The sequence below is a fragment of the Lithobates pipiens genome, unplaced genomic scaffold (genome assembly GCF_037356315.1).
Source record: "Lithobates pipiens isolate NorthernLeopardFrog02 unplaced genomic scaffold, aLitPip1_a1.2 Scaffold_28, whole genome shotgun sequence".
NCBI classification, from domain to species: Eukaryota; Metazoa; Chordata; class Amphibia; order Anura; family Ranidae; genus Lithobates; species Lithobates pipiens.
In genome coordinates, this window is record NW_027507789.1 from 177032250 (window position 1) to 177054751 (window position 22502).

At 44.3% G+C, this 22502-nt stretch overlaps 1 protein-coding gene across 2 annotated transcripts in view; it reads left to right on the top strand.

The window, feature by feature from the left end:
• The window catches only part of LOC143935847 (lysozyme C-like), a 108919-nt gene that overhangs the window by 75290 nt on the left and 11127 nt on the right, over nt 1-22502 (top strand). The window contains exons 1-2 of one of the 2 annotated variants that reach the window (XM_077459971.1): nt 9843-9998; nt 20859-21008. In XM_077459971.1, the coding sequence (XP_077316097.1) occupies nt 9860-9998; nt 20859-21008 (289 nt within the window). In that variant the 5' untranslated portion in view covers nt 9843-9859. Of the gene's footprint in view, nt 1-9842; nt 9999-20858; nt 21009-22502 lie in introns of those variants that run through there. The other variant, XM_077459972.1, reaches the window with a different exon arrangement.

Genomic DNA, 22502 nt, shown 5'->3' on the forward strand with positions numbered 1-22502 from the left:
TTTCTATTTTCGAGATCGTCAATTTTAGCTTGTGCAGTCTCCAATTGCTCCTGTAGATTCTGTATGCAAGCCGTATTTTGATTGGTCCTAGAAATTGTGGTTTCCAAATTAGATTCCACTATTTCTATGCGGGAGCCAATATTGTGAAGGTCTGCCTTAATATCGCTTGTAATTTTATTCGCTGTTATGTTCAGGAGATCTGCAAATTTTGCAAAGAGTTCAGCCACATTCAGATTTTGCGGTAGGCCTGAAGCCTCAGGCTGTAGTGTGTGAGGAGACTGAGGTGGGCCAGCCTCCATTGGTGAGAGTCCCAGGTCTGCTAGGGTATGCTCCAGGAGGGATGCTGTAGAAGCAGGAGAAGTGTCTCCCAGGGGGGGGAAGTCAGGCAAGGGGTCTGGTGCCAAAATGGATGGGGATGCAGCATTGTTTGAGTTAGGCAGGCGAACGGGGCCCGGGCAGCGCGAGGCCGCCGTCATCTTGGCTGAATCTGACAGGGACACTGCGGCGTCAAAAGCGGTCGTTAAATTTCTTCTCACCGCTTCCGCGTACATCGGAGGTGTCCCCGAGGCTTCCGCTCGTTTAGAGGCTTCGTTTCAGGCGAAGATTGCATCCGAGGGTGCCGGTATAGAGGCCGGAGCTGCTGCGGCGGGACGGAGCTCTCAGACTAAGCGTCCATCTTCGGAGTCTCCGCGCATGCGCCCCACCGTCAGGTTTTTATAGCGCTAGGTACCCCAATATACTACCCAATAATGGTTTTAACATCCTGATTGCCCCTAGTTAACCCTTTCACCCCCTTTTGCCAGTGTCACTAAGCGATCATTTTTCTGATCGCTGCATTAGTGTCGCTACTGTCGCTAGGTAGCTAGTTATTTTTTTAGGTTCACCGCCAGGTTTTTATAGCGCTAGGTACCCCGATATACTACTCAATAATGGTTTTAACATCCTGATTGCCCCTAGTTAACCCTTTCACCCCCTTTTGCCAGTGTCACTAAGCGATCATTTTTCTGATCGCTGCATCAGTGTCGCTACTGTCGCTAGGTAGCTAGTTATTTTTTAGGTTCACCGCCAGGTTTTTATAGCGCTAGGTACCCCGATATACTACCCAATAATGGTTTTAACATCCTGATTGCCCCTAGTTAACCCTTTCACCCCCTTTTGCCAGTGTCACTAAGCGATCATTTTTCTGATCGCTGCATCAGTGTCGCTACTGTCGCTAGGTAGCTAGTTATTTTTTTAGGTTCACCACCAGGTTTTTATAGCACTAGGTACCCCAATATACTACCCAATAATGGTTTTAACATCCTGATTGCCCCTAGTTAACCCTTTCACCCCCTTTTGCCAGTGTCACTAAGCGATAATTTTTCTGATCGCTGCATCAGTGTCGCTACTGTCGCTAGGTAGCTAGTTATTTTTTTAGGTTCACCGCCAGGTTTTTATAGCGCTAGGTACCCCGATATACTACCCAATAATGGTTTTAACCCCCTGATTGCCTCTAGTTAACCCTTTCACCAGCGATCACAGTATAAGTGTCACTGGTGACGCTGGTTAGCCAGTTAGTTATTTAGGTTCCCCGTCAGGTTTTTATATAGCGCCAGGGACCCCCATATACTATCTAATAAAAATTTGAACCCCCTGATTGCCCCTAGTTAACCCTTTCACCACTGATCACCGTATAAGTGTTACGGGTGACTCTGGTTAGTTTGCTTTTTATAGCATCAGGGCACCCACCATTTATTACCCAATAAAGGTTTAACCCCCTGATCACCCGGCGGGTGATATCAATTAGGTTTTAGGGTCAGGGTCTGCGTCGCCCCAGGCAGCGCTAGGTTAGTACCAGTACCGCTAACACCCACGCGCAAAGCATACACCTCCTGTAGTGGTATAGAATCTGAACAGATCAATATCTGATCTGATCAGATCTATACTAGCGTCCCCAGCAGTTCAGGGTTCCAAAAAAACGCATTGTTAGCGGGATCAGCCCAGATACCTGCTAGCACCTGCGTTTTGCCCCTCTGCCCAGCCCACCCAAGTGCAGTATCGATCGATCACTGTCACTTACAAAACACTAAACACATAACTGCAGCGATTGCAGAGTCAGGCCTGATCCCTGCGATCGCTAACAGTTTTTTTGGTAGCATTTTATATTAAAATCCGGAAGGCAGTGCTTGGTTTTCGGGGTCCCGTACGTGGCTAGGCTCCCAAAAAGTCCCCCACATGTGGTATCCCCGTACTCGGGAGAAGCAGCAGAATTTATTTTGGGGTGTAATTTGACTTCTGCCCATAGCATGTGTGAGCAATATATCATTTAGTGACAACTTTGTGCAAAAAAAAAAAGTTTGTAATATTCCCGCAACTTTTGGCAAAATATAAAATATTCCATGGACTCAACATGCCTCTCAGTAAATAGCTTGGGGTGTCTACTTTCCAAAATGGGGTCATTTTGGGGGGTTTTGTGCTATTTTGGCATTTTATGGCCTTCGAAACTGTGATAGGTAGTGAGGAGTTAAATCAAAAATTTGCACCCTTAGAAATCCTGAAGGTGGTGATTGGATTTCGGGGTGCCGTACGTGACTAGACTCCCAAAAAGTCCCACACATGTGGTATCCCCATACTCGGGAGAAGTAGCGGAATATATTTTGGGGTGCAATTCCACATATAACCATGGCGTGTGTGAGCAATATATCATTTAGTGACAACTTTTTGTAAAAAAAAAATTATTTTTTTATTTTTTGTCATTATTCAATCCCTTGGGACAAAAAAAAAATATTCAATGGTCTCAACATGGCCCTCAGCAAATAGCTTGGGGTGTCTACTTTCCAAAATGGGGTCATTTGGGGGGGTTTTCTGCCATCTTGGCATTTTATGGCCTTCAAAACTGTGATAGGTAGTGATAGGTAGTGAGGAGTAAAATAAAAAATGTATGCCCTTAGAAATCCTGAAGGCGGTGCTTGGATTTCGGGGTCCCGTACGCGGCTAGGCTCCCAAAAAGTCCCACACATGTGGTATCCCCGTACTCAGGAGAAGCAGCAGAATGTATTTTGGGGTGTCATTTCACATATGCCCATAGCATGTGTGAGCAATATATCATTTAGTGACAACTTTGTGCAAAAAAATAAAAGTTTGTAATATTCCCGCAACTTGTGGCAAAATATAAAATATTCCATGGACTCAACATGCCTCTCAGTAAATTTTGGGGGGTTTTGTGCTATTTTGGCATTTTATGGCCTTCGAAACTGTGATAGGTAGTGAGGAGTTAAATCAAAAATTTGCACCCTTAGAAATCCTGAAGGTGGTGATTGGTTTTCGGGGTGCCGTGCGCGACTAGACTCCCAAAAAGTCCCACACATGTGGTATCCCCATACTCGGGAGAAGTAGCAGAATATATTTTGGGGTGCAATTCCACATATAACCATGGCATGTGTGAGCAATATATCATTTAGTGACAACTTTTTTTTTGTCATTATTCAATCCCTTAGGACAAAAAAAAAAAAAAATTCAATGGGCTCAACATACCCATCAGCAATTTCCTTGGGGTGTCTACTTTCCAAAATGGGGTCATTTGGGGGGGGGTTGTACTGCCCTGCCATTTTAGCACCTCAAGAAATGAGATAGGCAGTCATAAATTAAAAGCTGTGTAAATTCCAGAAAATGTACTCTAGTTTGTAGACGCTATAACTTTTGCGCAAACCAAAAAATATACGCTTATTGACATTTTTTTTACTAAAGACATGTGGCTGAATAAATTTTGCCCTCAATGTATGACTAAAATTTAGTTTATTCGATTTTTCTTATAACAAAAAGAAGAAAATATCTTTTTTTTTCAAAATTTTCGCTCTTTTTCCATTTATATCGCAAAAAAAAAATCGCAGAGGCAATCAAATACCATCAAAAGAAAGCTCTATTTGTGGGAAGAAAAGGACGCAAATTTAGTTTGGGTGCAATATTGCATGACCGCGCAATTACCAGTTAAAGCAGCGCAGTGCGAAATTGGAAAAAGACCTCTGGTCCTTAAGGTGTTTATTGGTCTGGAGCTGAAGTGGTTAAATGGCTACATCTCCAGTTAGGACTAAATTAATCAATCGCTATCGCCATGCATGATGTACCCCTAGGGTTTCTACTATGACACAAATTGTAATGTTTTGACAGACTGTGATTGGAAAAACCTTTCTTAAAGTGATTTTAAAGTACATTTTTTTAGTGTCCGAGGGGGCGGGGTCACTCGGTTACATAACGGGTTGGTCCCGCCCCCTCTGATGCTACGGGAAAGCCATAGGGATGTCCCCATGCATCAGAGGGGGTGGGGTCACCCGGGGATGTCATCATGTGGCCCCCGCCCTCAGTTATAAAAGAACTGTCACCTGAGAGGCCCGTCATCGTAGGCAGCTTGCAGCTTTTTAATTTTTTTTGCAGGCCGCCGGAGCGTGAGAAGAAGAAGTCTCCGCAGGATAGTTTTATTTATTTTATTTTTTTTAATAAAGGACTTATCCCAAGACATGTAGTGTCTTTTTTTTACCATTTTCACACATTTTTTGTGAAATGGTAGGGGTACAAATATACCCCGTTACCATTTCACACGGGGGGTGGGATCTGGGGAACCCTTTGTTAAAGGGGGCTTCCAGATTCCATTAAGCCCCCTGCCCACAGACCCCCATAACCACTGGGCAAGGGTTGTGGGGATGAGGCCCTTTTCCCTATCAACATGGGGACAAGGTGCTTTGGGGGGCCGCTACCCCAAAGCACCCTCCCAATGTTGAGGGCGTGTGGCCTGGTATGGTTCAGAAGGGGGGTGCTCTCTCGCCCCCCCTCTTTTCCTGCGGCCTGCCAGGGGGGTGTTTTTCCCATCCCTACTGATCAATAAAAGTACAACAGTCTATAGTCTTACTGCTGATAGCCCCAATGAGCATGAAGAAAGCGATAAGCTTCTGTAGAGCCATGATGAGGTCTGATTCAGTTTTGATTTGCAGGGAATATATTGAGTTACCATTATGCAACACAAGGTGGAGTACATACAGGAATGATGGGTTGAACCATTTCCCGTAACAAGGAAGTTCTTTACTTGTCAGTTTTGCAAGAGAACTAAAAAAAAACATGTTTAGATGTGATAGTAATCCTGGCTACATGCACTGGCTTCAAAACATTTTCTTTTTCAAAGGGAAATGGAAAAACAATAATAACAAACGTGTAGACAACTAGACATTGCAATCCGTTTCAATGGTTGCGTTCAAGGTTAGGAGGATCACCTGACACCCTCAGACACCCCATCTGGGAACAAGCTGTGTCGCGAGGGGGACAATTCAGTGAACCTTTAGACCCGGTTCACACAGGGGCAATTTGTCAGGCGACTTAACCTCCTGACAAATTATGCTCCATTCTGTACAATGGAACTGTTCTAATAGGAGCGACTTAAGTCTCTCCGACTTAGAAAAGGTTTTTGTACTACTTTGGGGTGACTTCTATACTGAAGTCGTTTTGCAAGCTGCGCTGCAGTCGTGCTTTATGGGGCGGCTTCAGAGTCGGGCGACTTTGTCTCAGTCTCTTGTATTTAGCCTTTTTTAGCTCCGTAAGGAACAAAAGTGATAGACAAACAGTGGTCCCTAAATGGACAGAAAAGTAAACAGGTAACACAACAGTAACCATGTATTTTTAAAGTATAGGGTGTTATGTGTTCATGTAGACCTTAGATACAGATGAAGTATCGCAAGGCAGGGCTGTACCTGGAGCATTTGGCACCCAGGGCGGATCCTATATCTGGCACCCCCCCATTGATCATGCTTGTACGCACTCACCCCACTTATACCTGTATGCACTCAGCCCACCCACACACCTGTACACATTCAGCCCCATCATACCTGTATGCACTCAGCTCCCTTCATACCTGTATGCACTCAGCCCTCCTCATACCTGTATGCACTCAGCCCCCCTCATACCTGTATGCACTCAGCCCTCCTCATACCTGTATGCACTCAGCCCCCTCATACCTATATGCACTCAGCCCCCAGCATACCTGTATGCACTCAGCCCCCCTCATACATGTATGCACTCAGCCCCCCTCATACATGTATGCACTCAGCCCCCCTCATACATGTATGCACTCAGCCCCCCTCATACATGTACGCACTCAGCCCCCCTCATACCTGTACGCACTCAGCCCACCCACACACCTGTACACATTCAGCCCCATCATACCTGTATGCTCTCAGCCCCCATCATACCTGTATGCTCTCAGCCCCCCTCATACCTGTATGCACTCAGCCCACCCACACACCTGTACGCACTCAGCCTCCCTCACACCGGTACGCATTCAGCCCCCTGTTTATTCTGACATATTAAAACAATATTATACTTATGGAATTAAGCAAAATCTGTGATTTAGGAGATTTTCACATTATTCCACAATACAACTAATTAATTCAAGGTTGTTTATCCATGCTATTTTGAAGACAAGTGATAACGATATGCTAAAAATGTATATTTATTAATTAAAAATTCAGTGTAAAATAATATCATACATATTTGGTGATAATACAAAAATTGATATATGTTCAAATATCAAATATATACAGTGGAACCTTAGATTACGAGCATAATCCGTTCCAGGAGAATGCTTGTAATCCAAAGCACTCGCATATCAAAGCGAGTTTCCCCATAGAAGTCAATGGAAACAAAGATAAGTAGTTCTGCATTGACTTCTATTGCATGCAATACCGCATGTGGCCAGAGGTGCGGGGGCTCCGGAGAGTCTCGGAAATACTCGGGGACAGCTCGGCTGAACTCGAAAACATTTGGGAATGGAGTATTTCCCAGTATTTCCGAGTGATTCCGAGTATTTACAAACACCTCTGAACCTCCGGCTGCTCTGTCATTGAGCTCACATCGAGCTCTATGCTGTCACCTCTGACTGCTTCATGTATGTGCGCCCCTCGTGTGTGCTGTACAGCAATGTATTTTCACAGGGACATGTGGAATCAAGACCTGGGACAAGGAAGACACCTTATAAGTGGGGGCTGTGGGTACAAGTGAAGTGAAGAGGCTGTTTGTGTATGGGGAGGCAGATCTGTGTGTGTGTTTACAGATGGGGGGGGGGCTGGAGGGCAGTTGAGTGTATACAGGTGTGAGGAGGCAGCTGAGTGTGTACAGGTGTGAGGGGAGCAGCTGAGTGTGCACAGGTGTGAGGGGGGCAGCTGAGTGTCTACAGCTGTGGGGGGACTGAGTGTCTACAGGTGTGTGTGTGGGGCAGCTGAGTACGTACAGGTGTGAGGGGGCTGAGTGCGTACAGGTGTGAGGGGGCTGAGTGCATAAAGGTGTGGGGGCTGAGTCTGTACAGGTATGTGGGGGAAGAGTGCATACAGGTGTGTGGGCGGCTGAGTGAATACAGGTGTGTGGGGGGCTGAGTGCGTACAGGTGTGTAGGGGGCTGAGTGCGTACAGGTGTGAGGGGGGCTGGGTGCGTACAGGTGTGTGGGTGGGCTGAGTGCATACAGGTATGAGGGGGGCTGAGTGCATACAGGTGTGTGGGTGGGCTGAGTGCATACAGGTATGAGGGGGGCTGAGTGGGTACAGGTATGAGGGGGCTCAGTTCGTAGAGGCATGAGGGGGCCAAGTGTGTACAGGTGTGAGGGGGCTCAGTTCGTAGAGGTATGAGGGGGCCAAGTGTGTACAGGTGTGTGCATAGGCTGAGTGCAGACAGGTGTGGGAGGGCTGAATGCATACAGGTGTGAGGGAGGCTCACTGCGTACAGGTATGAGGGGGCTGAGTGCGTACAGGTATGAAGGGGGCCGAGTGCATACAGGTATGAGGGGGCTGAGTGTGTACAGGTATGAAGGGGGCTGAATGCATACAGGTTTGAGGGGGCTAATTGCATACAGGTATGAGGAGGGCTGAGTGTGTACAGGTATGAGGGGGCTGAGTGCCTACAGGTGTGAGGGGGCTGAGTGCATACAGGTGTGAGGGGGCTGTGTGCGTACAGGCGTGTGGGGGGCTGAGTGCGTACAGGTGTGTAGGGGGTGGAGTGCATACAGGTGTCAGGGGGCTGAGTGTGTACAGGTGTGAAGGGGCTGAGTGCCTACAGGTGTGTGGGTGGGCTGAGTGCCTACAGGTGTGTGGGTGGGCTGTGTGCATACAGTGTGAGGGGGCTGAGTGCGTATGGTTATGAGGGGGCTAAGTGTGTACAGGTATGAGGGGGCTGAGTGCGTACAGGTATGAGGGGGGCTGAGTATGTACAGGTATGAGGGGGCTGAGTGCATACAGGTGTGGGTGTGGGCTGAGCGCCTACAGTGTGAGGGGGGCTGAGTGCGTTCAGTGTGAGAGGGGCTGAGTGCGTACAGGTATGAGGGGGACTGAGTGCGTACAGGTATTAGGGGGGCTGAGTGTGTACAGGTATGAGGGGGGCTGAGTGCATACAGGTGTGTGTGTGTGGGCTGAGTGCCTACAGTGTGAGGGGGCTGAGTGCGTACAGTGTGAGAGGGGCTGAGTGCGTACAGGTATGAGGGGGGGCTGAGTGCATACTGGCATGAGGGGGGCTGAGTGCATACAGGTATGAAGGGGGCTGAGTGCGTGCAGACATGATCAGTGAGGTAGGGTGCCAGATGGGGGGATGCCAGATATAGGATCCGCCCCGGGTGCCAAATGCTCTATGTACGCCCCTGCCTTGCAATACTTAATATGTACTATATCTAAGGTCTACATGTACACATAACAGCCTATGCGTTAAAAATACATGGTTACTGTTCCATTTCAGGACCACTGTTTGGCTGTATCACTTTTGTTCCTTACTGAGCTACAAAATACTAAATACAAGAGACTAAGTGCGGTTCACAAAGTTGCCCGACTCTGAAGCTACCTGTAAAGCACGACTTCAGCGAGGCGTGCAAAGCAACTTCTGTGTATAAGTCAATGCAAGCCGCTCTTGCAAACCTTTTTCTAAGTCGGAGCGACTTTACTCCTATTAGAAAAGTTGCATTGTACAGAATGGAGCATGATTTGTCAGGCAGCTAAGTCATCTGACAGGTTGCCCCTGTGTGAACTGTCTATAGGTTGGCTGAATTGTCTCCCCCTCGTGACACAGCTTGTTCCCAGATGGGTTGTCTGAGGGTGTCAGATGATCCTCCTAACCTTGGACTCAACCATTGAAATGGATGGCAATGCCCAGGGGCGGACTGACAACTCATGGGCCCCCGGGCAATAGGAGATTATGGGGCCCCAGGCAATCAGAGATTATGGGGCCACACAGTAGACACAAACACACACATGTTTTCTATTGGCTGAGAAGGTGCTGGAGAGGTAGGACAGCTATAATCGTGGGATTTTTAGATCAAAAGGAGACAGATGTAAAAAAAAAAAACACACATTTTTACATACTGTCCCGGTTTTTACTGAGGCTGGCAACCCTAATGGGGCCCCCTAGTGGTATGGGGCCCTCGGGCAGTGCCCGAGTGGCCCAATGGTCAGTACGCCCCTGGCAATGCCTATACATGTTTGTTATTATTGTTTTCCCATTTCCATTTGAAAAAGAAAATGCTTTGAAACCAGTGCATGTAGCCAGGAAATAACTGCAAGGGGTTACAGGAGATCAGCAGTGCTGATATGCAACAAAAAAATTAAAGAAAGGAAAAACTTTTTATTTAAAACATTTTCTTTGGCAAACCAAATGTCATTCAGTTAGGTCTAATGTAAGCAAAAACTATGGGGCAAACTGTCACATCTAAACCTGTTTTTTTAGTTCTTTTGCAAAACTGACAATTAAAGAACTTCCTTGTTATGGGAAATGGTTCAACCCATTATTCTTGTATGTACTCCACCTTGTGTTGCATAATGGTAAGTCAACATATTCCCCGGAAATCAAAGCTGAATCAGACCTCATCATGGCTCTACAGATGCTCATCGCTTTCTCCCTTCTCATTGGGGCTGTCAGCAGTAAGACTATAGACCGTTGTACTTTTATTGATGAGCTAGAGAAAGTTCCAGATCTAATTGGCTATAAGGAATATACAGCGGGGGACTGTAAGTAATTTTCCACATATTTTCATTTCCATAGCTATTTTTGTTTTTGATACAGAATTTCAGCTTGATACAGAAAAAATATAATTTCATGCAGTTGTGCTTTGATTTAACCATTTTGTCGACCAGGCCTTTTGTGGATCTTTTTGATTATAAGTTCTAATTTACATTTTTTGCTAGAAAATTTGCTTAGAACCCCCAAACATTTGTCTCCAGCTTGTCTCAGGTACATAAGATAACAGGAGAAGAGGAAGAGGCTTCATGGTGTAGTACTTCAAACGTATATTTATTGTAAAATATGTAGCAATTACATTCAGGAAAATGGTGAATATCACATTGGTAATACAGCCTTGGATCTTGCCAACAGGCTGGTATTTGGTTATGTCAAGGAATGCTCCTCCACCCGACACGTTTCCCCATAAGAGGCTTCAGCTGGGACTGGAGGCTCTTCCCAGATGTCACACACCATGCACTAAACACTAATTGAGCAGGAGAGACACCGGATGAACCATTCTAGGCTCTTCCTGTGGCGTGTCATTCAGTTCAAAGAATGTTTTTTTCTAATCAACAAAAATATCTATAAGATACTGATAAAAGACACATATGCTACTACAACAGTATATGATTATATTATAATTAAAATTCATATAAAATTCATTATAAAATATATTATCAATTAGTTACCATAAAAATTATAATTTTTTTTACAGAAAAACAGAATACATTTTATATATTTTATACAGTACAGACCAAAAGTTTGGACACACCTTCTCATTAAAAGAGTTTTCTTTATTTTCATGACTATGAAAATTGTAGATTCACACTGAAGGCATCAAAACTATGAATTAACACATGTGGAATTATATACTGAACAAAAAAGTGTGAAACAACTGAAAATATGTCTTATATTCTAGGGTCTTCAAAGTAGCCACCTTTTGCTTTGATTACTGCTCCGCACACTCTTGGCATTCTGTTGATGAGCTTCAAGAGGTAGTCACTTGAAATGGCTTTCCAACAGTCTTGAAGGAGTTCCCAGAGATACTTAGCACTTGTTGGCCCTTTTGCCTTCACTCTGCGGTCCAGCTCACCCCAAATCATCTCGATTGGGTTCAGGTCCGGTGACTGTGGAGGCCAGGTCACCTGGCGCAGCACCCCATCACTCTCCTTCTTGGTAAAATAGCCCTTACACAGCCTGGGGGTGTGTTTGGGGTCATTGTCCTGTTGAAAAATAAATGATGGTCCAACTAAACGCAAACCGGATGGAATAGCATGCCACTGCAAGATGCTGTGGTAGCCATGCTGGTTCAGTATGCCTTCAATTTTGAATAAATCCCCAACAGTGTCACCAGCAAAGCCCCCCCCCCCCACACATCACACCTCCTCCTCCATGCTTCACGGTGGGAACCAGGTATGTAGAGTCCATCTGTTCACCTCTTCTGCATCGCACAAAGACACGGTGGTTGGAACCAAAGATCTCAAACTTGGACTCATCAGACCAAAGCACAGATTTTCACTGGTCTAATGTCCATTCCTTGTGTTCTTTATGCCGCGTACACACGAGCGGATTGTATGGCGTACTTAGTCCATCATACAATCCGACGGACAGTCCGTCATACTTTCCACTGAACGGACTTGACCACACGCGGATGCACAAACAGTCCGTCGAAAGCTTGCGCGATGACGTGTACAGCACGTACGACGGGACTAGAAATAGGAAGTCCAAGACACAGCAAAGCACCCTTCCGCCCTGTAAATCCTTTCTGGGCATGCGTCATTCTTAGTCCGTCCGACTAGCATACTGACGACCGTATTGTCCGCTGAAACCAAAGTACGACGGACAGAATTTCGAAAAAAACGAAATACTTAGTACTCCGGACTGCACGCTGAAAAAGTCAGCTGAAGCCCACACACGAGCGGATTGTCCGCTGAAATGTGTTTCGAGGGACTAAGTACGCCATACAATCCGCCCGTGTGTACGCGGCATTAGTCCAAACAAGTCTCTTCTGCTTGTTGCCTGTCCTCAGCAGTGGTTTCCTAGCAGCTATTTTACCATGAAGGCCTGATTCACACAGTCTCCTCTTAACAGTTGTTCTAGAGATGTGTCTGCTGCTAGAACTCTGTGTGGCATTGACCAGTTCTCTAATCTGAGATGCTGTTAACCTGCGATTTCTGAGGATGGTGACTCGGATGAACTTATCGTCCGCAGCAGAGGTGACTCTTGGTCTTCCTTTCCTGGGGCGGTCCTCATGTGAGCCAGTTTCTTTGTAGCGCTTAATGGTTTTTGCGACTGCACTTGGGGACACTTTCAAAGTTTTCCCAATTGTTCGGACTGACTGACCTTAATTTCTTAAAGTAATGATGGCCACTCGTTTTTCTTTACTTAGCTGCTTTTTTCTTGCCATAATACAAATTCTAACAGTCTATTCAGTAGGACTATCAGCTGTGTACTGTATCCACCTCCTGCACAACACAACTGATGGTCCCAACCCCATTTATAAGGCTTGAAATCCCACTTATTAAACCTGACAGGACACACCTGTGAAGTGAAAACCATTTCAGGTGACTACCTCTTGAAGCTCATCAACAGAATGCCAAGAGTGTGTGAAGCAGTAATCAAAGCAAAAGGTGGCTACTTTGAAGACCCTAGAATATAAGATATATTTTCAGTTGTTTCACACTTTTTTGTTAAGTATATAATTCCACATGTGTTAATTAATAGTTTTGATGCCTTCGGTGTGAATCTACAATTTTCATAGTCATGAAAATAAAGAAAACTCTTTGAATGAGAAGGTGTGTCAAAACTTTGGGTCTGTACTGTATATTCCTAAATAGTCTGAACCAATAAATAAGGGAACATATAAAATAATTAATTCATAAGAAGATATATAATTCCCCCAAAAAGGGGAGAGAGCAAACAAAGGTGAATTTGTCTACCCAATTCCCTTCACATTTAAGAAGTTATTTTGATTAGGGATAATATATATGTGTTATAAGCTAGGAAAAAAAAACATACACTAATTTCCAATCCAATCAACCATACCACTCATCTAGACTATGACTTATGAATGCATCTCACTGAATTGTACAGTGATGACGTGTACTATTTCTGTAATAGTCCTAGTTAGTAGTAATGAATAATAATACTTCTAAGATATTATTTTTAAAAATTCTAAATATTTAAATTATAAAATGTAAGCAAAAGCAACAATTACGAAGACCAAAAGAAGAAGTACATAATAGGCTTGATCACTCTTCAGCCCATTATTATTATTATACAGGATTTATATAGCTCCAACAGCTTGGGTGTCATCAGCATATAAATGGTAGTGGAAGCCATGGGAGGCTATCCGCTGACACAGGGAAGATAGAGAATAGTAGAGAGGATAATAGAGGTCCAAGGACAGAACCTTGGGGGGACCCCAAGGGTAAGAGGAGTTGGAGAAGAGGAAGTGGAGTTGTAAGGTAGCTAGAGATAGGTAAGATTCAAACCAATGGAGAGCTCAGCCATGGAGACCAAGCAAATTGAGTTTTTTGAGGAGGAGGGGATGGGCAAATGTATCAAAGGCAGCGTAAAGGTCCAAGAGTACAGAATAATGACCGTTGGTTTTGGCTGTTAGTAAGTTGTTTGTGAGTTTTAGGAGGGCACTTTCTGTGGAGTACTGTGGGCGAAATCCAGATGGAAGGGGGAACAAGAAGGTTATTGTCAATGAGGTGGTCGCTCAGTCGGTTGTAGACTAAACGTTCAAGGAGTTTGTAGGCAAAAGGAAATAAAGAGATGGGTCTAAAGCCACGTACACACGGGCGGACTGTCTGGCCAACTTAGTCCGTCAGACAATCCGACGGACAGTCCGTCCTACTTTCGAATGAACGGACTTGACCACACACGGATGCACAAACAGTCCGTCGAAAGTTTGCGCGATGACGTGTACAGCACGTACGACGGGACTAGAAATAGGAAGTCCAATACACAGCAATGCAACCTTTCGCCGTGTAAATCCTTTCTGAGCATGCGCCATACTTAGTCCGTCGAACTAGCCTACTCACGAGCGGATTGTCCGCTGAAACCAAAGTACGGCGGACAATATTACGGAAATTCCGAAATACTTAGTCCGCCAGACTGCACGCTGAAAAAGTCCGCTGAAGCCCACACACGAGCGGACTGTCCGCTGAAATGTGTTTCGACGGACTAAGTTGGCCAGACAGTCCGCCCGTGTGTACGCGGCTTTAGGTTGTTAAGATTGGTGGGGTCCAGTGAGGCCTTTTTTGGTATTGGAGTGACTAGTGCATGTTTTAGAGGGTTGTAGAAGATGCCAGTAGAGAGGGTGAATGTAGTATTTGAGAAGGGTCCAGGGGGTAGGAGGTTAGGTGGGCATTAGTGACTTCCTCTATAGTAGCTGGGTTAAAAGAGGGAAGTGTTGATTGTGCAGGAGGACAAGGAGTGTAAAGTGAGGGAGATATCTGTAGAGTGGAGATCTCGAGACAAATTGTCTCAATCTTATTTTAAGTGATTAGCAATCACCTGGGCAGTGAGTAAGTTAGTGGGTGGAGGTAATAGGACGAAGTAAAGATAGAAAAGAGTTGACGAGGACTGCGTGAGAGTGTGTTAATGAGAGTGATAAAGAAGGTCTGTTTGGCAGTGTGGGGTCAGGAATGGTATTTTTTTTTTAAATCTTGCTGTGACTTAGTCTTATGCCACAGATACTCAAGAGTGCGGCTATGTTTTTTGAGGCTTCTGGTATTGTCTGTCTACCAGGGTTGTAGCGATCGGGACCTGATTATGTGTGTAGTGGGGGGCCAAGGTATCCAGAGTGGATGACAATGAACTGTTGCAGACAGAAATTGCCAGGTTGGGGCAGGACTAGGATGAGATTTTGTTATAGAGACAAACTGTAGCAGAAAAAGGAAGAGAAGGGTTAAGATGGCGAAGGTTTTTACCGGTAATAGTTTGGTAGTTGGAGGGCAAGGTGGAGGAAGATAGGAGAGAGTGAAACTAATAAGGTGTTGATCAGAGAGAGGAAAGGGAATGTTGAAGAGGTTGTGTGGCGTGCATAGGTAGGAGAATATGAGGTCAAGGAAGTTGCCAACAGAGAAAGTAGAAGCGTGTGTGTAATGTTTTAGGTCAAAAGAGGAGGTTAGGCTCAGCGGTTTAATAGTAGTGGGAGTGTCACCAAGAATGATTGTTGGAATTTCAGAAGAGAGAAAGTAGGGTAGCCAGGCAGAGAAGTCATCAAGGAAGCTTGATTCTGGTCCTGGAAGCCGATAGATCACAGCAATTCTCAATGAAACTGGAGAAGATAGACAAATATAGTGAGCTTCAAATGAGGAGAGGGACAGAGAGGGGGGTGGATGAAGAACCTGAAAAAGTGCTTTGAGGGGATAGGAGGATTCCAACAGAACCTCCTTTCCATCCACAAGGCCTTGGAGAGTGAGTCCACAGGAGGCCACCGAAGGAGAGGGCAGCAGGAGAAGGAGTCAGATTCTTGAATCCAGGTCTCAGTAATTTCAAGTAGGTTCAGGGAATAAATTGTTATAAATAGGTCATGGATGATGGTGAGTTTGTTACAAACAGAGCGGGCATTCCAAAGGGCACAGGAGAAGGGGAGGCTGGTTCTAGGCAGAAGACGAATAGAAATGAGATTGTGTGGATTGCAGCTGCTATCAGAGGATAGGGGGTGCCGGGTATGTTGGCCGAAGGTAAATGATGGTGGTCCAGGATTTGGTGAAATATCTCCAGAAGTTAGGAAAAGCAGGAGGGTGAGAGAGGTGATATGGGAGTGTAACTTATGCGGGGGGCACATCCCAGGGTCCTGGAGGTTTTATTGGTATATGGATTCAGAATTAGCAGGAGCTGATTCATGCAGGAATAAGGTGAAGACAGGAGTGGGCGTGATATATATATATATACATATATACATATATACATACATACATACATACATACATACATACATACATACTGTGGGGTGGAGAAGATGGGTGAAATAGAGAGAATTTAAAGAGAGGATGCAACTGTGAGAAGGAAAAGTAGGGAGTGCATAATACAGAGTGGTGAGATTGAGAGGTAGCCTGGATGAGAGATGAAAAAGTTTGATGTGGAATCAAGTCACCTGTAGTCTGTTCAGTGTTCTGCAGTAGTCTGTTGTGGATTTTCGCTTTGTGCATTCACTGAAGTGCTGAGCCGAAATGTAATACTTAATCCAATATGAATACTTTATCCAAGATATTAGTTGCCAATGCAATCCCTTCCTATGCAAACCCCTGGCTGCGCATCCCCTAGAGAAGGCCTACATTTATACTGAGTTTGGGTGGGGGTATTGCCAATGAATTAGTCAGGATTGCATAGGAACACATGGCTAACAGAACAAATTTCTCACACCAAAGGCAGACTACAAAACACAGCAAGAGAACAGAAAGGTCACGGTTATAAAGATAAGAACAGCTCATAATTTAGGTATAGACAATAAGAAAGCAAAATTAATATCACAGTGATATGGACAAAGGTAAAGAATTTGAAGGCAGCATAGATTACCATTAAGCACATTTAAAACAACGAATCAGTTGCAGTGAAGTTAAAGGTGGAATTCAAAGGCAGCCCATCATATTTTACTAAAAAATTCTACCCATTTTAAATGATACTATCTATTATCTATATAGCAATTAATGTCCCATTCCACATTGAGGCTCAGGGGACTATATGACTAAGTCGTAGGTCCACAGGGAGGTTGTTACCCCTCCAATGTGGAGTATATTTTCTATAGCTATCACCTGGAGGAGAGATGGATTCCTACCATGATCGTATGGAATATGCTTGAATACGTTATGTACGCTTTACGAATGTTGGCTAGATGTTCCCCTATTCTAACATTTAGTGTGCATGGTCCTGCACCCATACTGAAGACCACACGGTTATCTAACCAAGTAAATAACCCCTATAGTGCCACAGGTTATGACATCTTCAGTGTTATATACCCTAGAGGTAACATGTGAAGTGAACTTAGAAGTTATAATAGTCCTAGAGTTTTTACAAACTTTACACCTTTTGCGGGGGAAAAAGCCTTTTAAAGAGGAGTTCTGCCCAACAATTAAATGCCAGCGACTACACATACTGCAGCTACTGGCTTTCAACAATAGAACACTTACCTATCCTGGAGTCCAGCGATGTCGGCACCGCAGCTGATGTTTCCATCAGCTGTCGGGTGCTGCCGCCGCCAATGCAGGTGAAGGTACCTGGCAGTGTAGCCTTACGGCTTCACGCCAGGAACCCTACTGTGAATGTGTAAGGCCCCGCTCCTCTCACCTACTTGCCCGGGGACAGGGAGAGGAGGAGGGAGTAGGAGGGAGCCCTGCGGTGATGGCACAGGCCGTGGCCTGGACTCCCGGAAGTGGGAACAGGATACCTATCAAAGACAGGTATCCTGTCCCCCCTCCCCCCCTAAAAGGTGCCAATTGTGAGGGGGGAGAGGAGACAAATGAGTGGAAGTTCCACTTTTGGATGGAACTCCGCTTTAAGTTCCCAAACATACTAATTTGTGGTTGAGGGTCTATTGCACTTAGTGCCAAAACATCTTTTAGGGTTTGTTTTTCTATAGATGACATTAGGTTTTTCTGGGAGTTTGGGTCCCAGGGTCTTACAATTTTTTAAAACATGCCAGTGTTTTTGAATGATTTTATTAACCCATTAATGCTGCGAGGAGAAGGTAGTTATAAAGGCTCATTCAAACTTGTTATTATTGGTCTGTTCTCTGTTTTTTGGGGTCAAAAATCTTTCTCTATTTATGACAGATAAATGTCATGTAATTACCTTCCCAGAATCTCTGGCTCATACCCCTTTTCTATAATAAACCTTTTAATACATTATTATTATTATTATAATACAGGTTTTATATAGCACCAACAGTTTGCGCAGCACTTTACAACATGAACACAAGCTTGGGATTTAAAGTCATCCATTTTAGAGCAATTTCTTCTGATACGTTGAAACTAACCCTTTGTTATGGCTCTCAGCCAATTAGGGTGGTGGCAACTATATAATGGAATAAATCCATTCCTACCGGTGGACTTAAAATGTGTTTTAGTTAGTAATTGACACCAGTCTTTAAAGATGACTAGATCTAAAAAGCTAATGACCCACTATATTCATAGGTAAATCTGATATCTGATATATTTATGTATAGGTTTGGGAATATATAAAATGTATTCTGTTTTTCTGTAAAAATTAATACTTTTATGGTAACTAATTGATATTATAGTTAATTATTGATTATTATTATTATTATTATTATTGATATTATAGTTAATATTCAATATTATATGAATTTTAATTCCGATATAATCAAACTGTTGTAGTAGACTATGGGGGTTATTTACAAAAGGCAAAAAACGCTTTGCACTACAAGTGCACTGCAAGGGCAGTCTCTCTAAATCTAAGGGGTAGATCTGAAATGAGTGGAAGCTCTACTGATTTAATCATCCAATCATGTGCAAGCTAAAATGCTGTTTTTTATTTTGATTGCATTTCCCCCTCGGATCTACAGCAACTTTACTTCCAAGTGCACTTTCAGTGCAATTTCAAGTGCACTTGCAGTGCAAAGTAGATTTGCCTTTAGTAAATAACCCCCTATGTGTCTTTGATCAGTATCTTATAGATATTTTTGTTGATTAGAAAAAACATCCTTTGAACTGAATGACATGCCACAGGAAGAGCCTGGAATGGTTCATGTGATTTCTCTCCCGCTCAATGAGTATTTAGTGCGTGTCATCTGGGAAGATCCACCGGTCCCAGCTGATGCCTCTTACAGGGTAACGCGTCGGGTGGAGCAGCATTCATTGACTTTACCAGGTATCAGCCTGTTGGCAAGATCCACAGCTGTATTACCACTGTGATTGCCACCGTTTTCTTGAATGTAAGTGCTACATATTTTACAATTGAAATGGATATTTTATAGACAGGCAACTCCTATCCTCATATTGATTAGTGGTTCCAAATTAATAACTACTGCAGTAGGGAACAGACACAAAAGATACACTCAGCATCTTTCCATATAACTGTTCTCCTTTATTATGACGCATTTAATGGTTTTTATACACATGATTACGTAGGTATCACATTTATATTACAATTGTACTTTTATGGTAACAAGGGGCGTTACATAGGCAGGCTAATTCTAATCAGGACTCAAAAGAATGCAAAACATGTACTGAAAACATTATTAGTGCCATGTGCACAGTGAGAGCATTGTGCAATACATATAAAATAGAATACAATTATATACAGAAGTTACAAATTTCCATTACACAATAAATATATATTTGGAGTACTGCACCATGAAGCCTCTTCCTTCCATTATCCTATGCACATGAAACAACCCGGAGACAGATGATCCATATCCACGAGAGATCCTTCATTTAACAGCCTGGTCACATTGGAGAGGAGCTGTGTTTGGAGGAGTCTGGTGAGAGGATTATCCGTGTTGGCTGACATTTGCATAAACGCAAATTAATCTTTATAATTTGAGATCCAACTGTTCTGGTAAGCAGGCCTCATATTGTATGAAACAGAAGCACCGAGTGAACACTGTTTTTTTTCACAATTTTTATGAACACTTGTTGAACTTTTATATGGTCATTTATTTAATTTTTTATTTTTGTATTCACGTTATTGGTATTTGACTATTGGATTGTGAGTTTATATGTTTATTCAAAAAAAAATTTATAATGTTTGGGGGTTCTAAGTAATTTTCAAGCAAGAAATACTAATTTAAACTTGTAAACAACAAGTGCCAGAAAAGGGCCTGTCAATCCGCCTGCCTGCAGATTGACATCTGCAATGTGGCTTCGTTACCCTGACTGGACATCATATGACATCCAGCAGGATAAGCCATGATTTTGCGCCCCGCTGGGGGCAAGGAGAGCGGCAATCAGTGGTGCTGTGCGTCACTCTAACACACTCCATCTCTGATCGTGGTAAAGAGCCTATGACGTAGGCTCTTTACCACTTGATCAGTTGTGACCAATCACAGCTGATCACAGCAGGAACCAGGAAGTGCCGGTAATCGGCTTTCCTCGGTTTGCACTGACAGGAAGATTCGATTATCAGCTCTTATGTCAGAGGGGATCTGCGCTGATAATCAGTGCGATTATCAGCGCAGTCCCATCAGAGGTGCCCACCACAGCTGCCAATCAGTGCCCATCAGATGTCATTCAGTGCCCATCAAAATGCCAGTCAGTACCCATCAAAATGCCAATCTGTGCCCATCAGTAACGCCTGTCCATGCCCTTCACAGATGCCAATCAGTGACCATTGATAATGACTGTCAGTACCTCTGCATCAGGGCTTCTTATCAATGCCATTGATTAGTGCCCATCAGTGCCCATCAGTGCCAATCAGTGCTGCCTGTCAGCGCCCATCAGTGCCACCTATCAGTGCCTATCAGTGCTACATATCTTTGCCGCCAATCAGTGCCCATCAATTCTACATGTTAGTGTCAACTCATCAATGCAGCCTCATCATCTGAAGGAGAAAACAAAATTTTGAAACGAATAACGTTTCAAAAATGTTTTGGATTTTCAAATATTTCTGTCTTTTTTAGTTTAGCAAAAAAATAAAAAACCCAGTGGTGATCAAATACCACCAAAATAAATCTTGATTTGTGGGAAGAAAATGCTAAAAATGTAGTTTGGGTATAGTGTAGCGTGACCGCGCAATTGTGACAGCGCTAAAAGCTGAAAATTGTCCTGGGCAGGAAGGGGGGGAAACACCATGTATTGAAGAGGTTACATAATGTAATATGGACACATTTGCATACATCTTATTCATAGTTTATGTTCTCCCTTCAGTGTCTCATGTATGCTCTTTATTTGCAGATGTTTGCTTGGCACATCACATTAGTGGCTTTGACAGATCCTTACACAACAGTCTCACGGAGTATGGCATAATGCAGTTAAACTCCTATTGGTGGTGTGATGATGGTAAAACACCTGGCCGCAAAAATCTGTGTGGAATTAAATGCAAAGGTAAGGAGTGCATCTGAAAAAAAGAGGTCTGGACAACAAAACATACTGGACTGAATATTTTATTAAGACTAAATGTACCTACAGAAAATAGATGGCATTTGGTTGTACAAGCCGGACTGTAGTGGCATATTGTAATAAGTGATCAGTGTTATTTAGAGTAAGTCAATGCCAGCTTCACAAGTCTTTGGACTTATTTATTCAGGGGATGATAACGCACAGCTTTTTTTCACTGGGAACATGGGAAAACGCACATCTTGCACCTCCAGCACTAAATGTATATAATGGTAAGGGGGGCTGAGGTATTCTGAAGGGTCTGTTGATGCTGGCTGCTGGGGGATCTATTATAGCTTGAGGGCATCTATTTTTGCAGGGATGGGGGGTCTATTGTTGCTAGGGAGTTTTATTGTTGCTGGTGGGGGATCTATTGTTGCTGGCTGCTGAAGGAAATATTGATGTTGTCTTTGAGGAGATCTGTTGTTGCTGCCGAGAGTCTATTGTTGCTGGGGATTACTTTGTTGCCGGCACTCCATTGTTGAGGGAATCTGTTGTTAATGGAGGGGGCTCTATTGTTACTGTCTGCAGGGGATCTATTTTACTGCTTTTCTTTTTATCACTAACAAATGCCATACAATTCTGTATTCTCTAAAAGGGGCGGTTTATGGCAAAGCGCGTAGGGCGTGCAACTAGGGAACTGTGCTTGGAGGGGGCAGTGGCAGATGGTGCACCAAGTTTTTGGGGGGACACAAACAAACTGAAAAATACTGAAAAAAACCCCATCAAATGCAGCCACTGTCATCAAACGCTGCCACTGTGCCCATCAAATTCTGCCACTGTGCCCATGAAATGCTACCACTCTGCAATCTCCAATCACATCGCCTGTCGTTTCAGCCAATCAGGTGATGGGTAACAGACCTGAGCACCTGATTGGCGGAGAGGCGGTTTGGTATTAGGACAGCAAATATACATTCGCTGATCTAACACACCTGGATGGACTGCGAGCACCAAGTGTGGTGCTGGCAGGTCACCCTTTTTGATGCCTATTAGAGCCTATGGCTCTAATAAGGTGCTTCAAAAACACCCCCTGCCACTGTAATTCAGGCATTCGATGCCCAAAAAGGTGTGAGGAATCCTGGTGATCGTCTGGAGTCAGGACTGGTGAAAATATACATGGCCACGGCAGTTCACTGTCTCTCCTGCGCCTCTGCCCTTCAGGACTGGAGTGCTGTGTGGCTCCTCTTCAACCCCACTGGTGGGAGGGGCCCTGCTGCTCTGACCTGTACTTGAGATCTGTTGATCCCGCCCATGAGAGGGTCTCCGGCCACTCTTCCTGACTGGCCATGACCCGTAAGGCAACTCCTCCCACGTTGAGCCACCACTCCCGTCATGACCCCTGACTGGGAGGTGGCTGCGCTCTCACAATTCTTCTGCCTCATTGGGACCGGGGATGGTGCAGGGCTGTGTCCTCATCTCGCAGAGCTCCGCCCCGATGGGAAT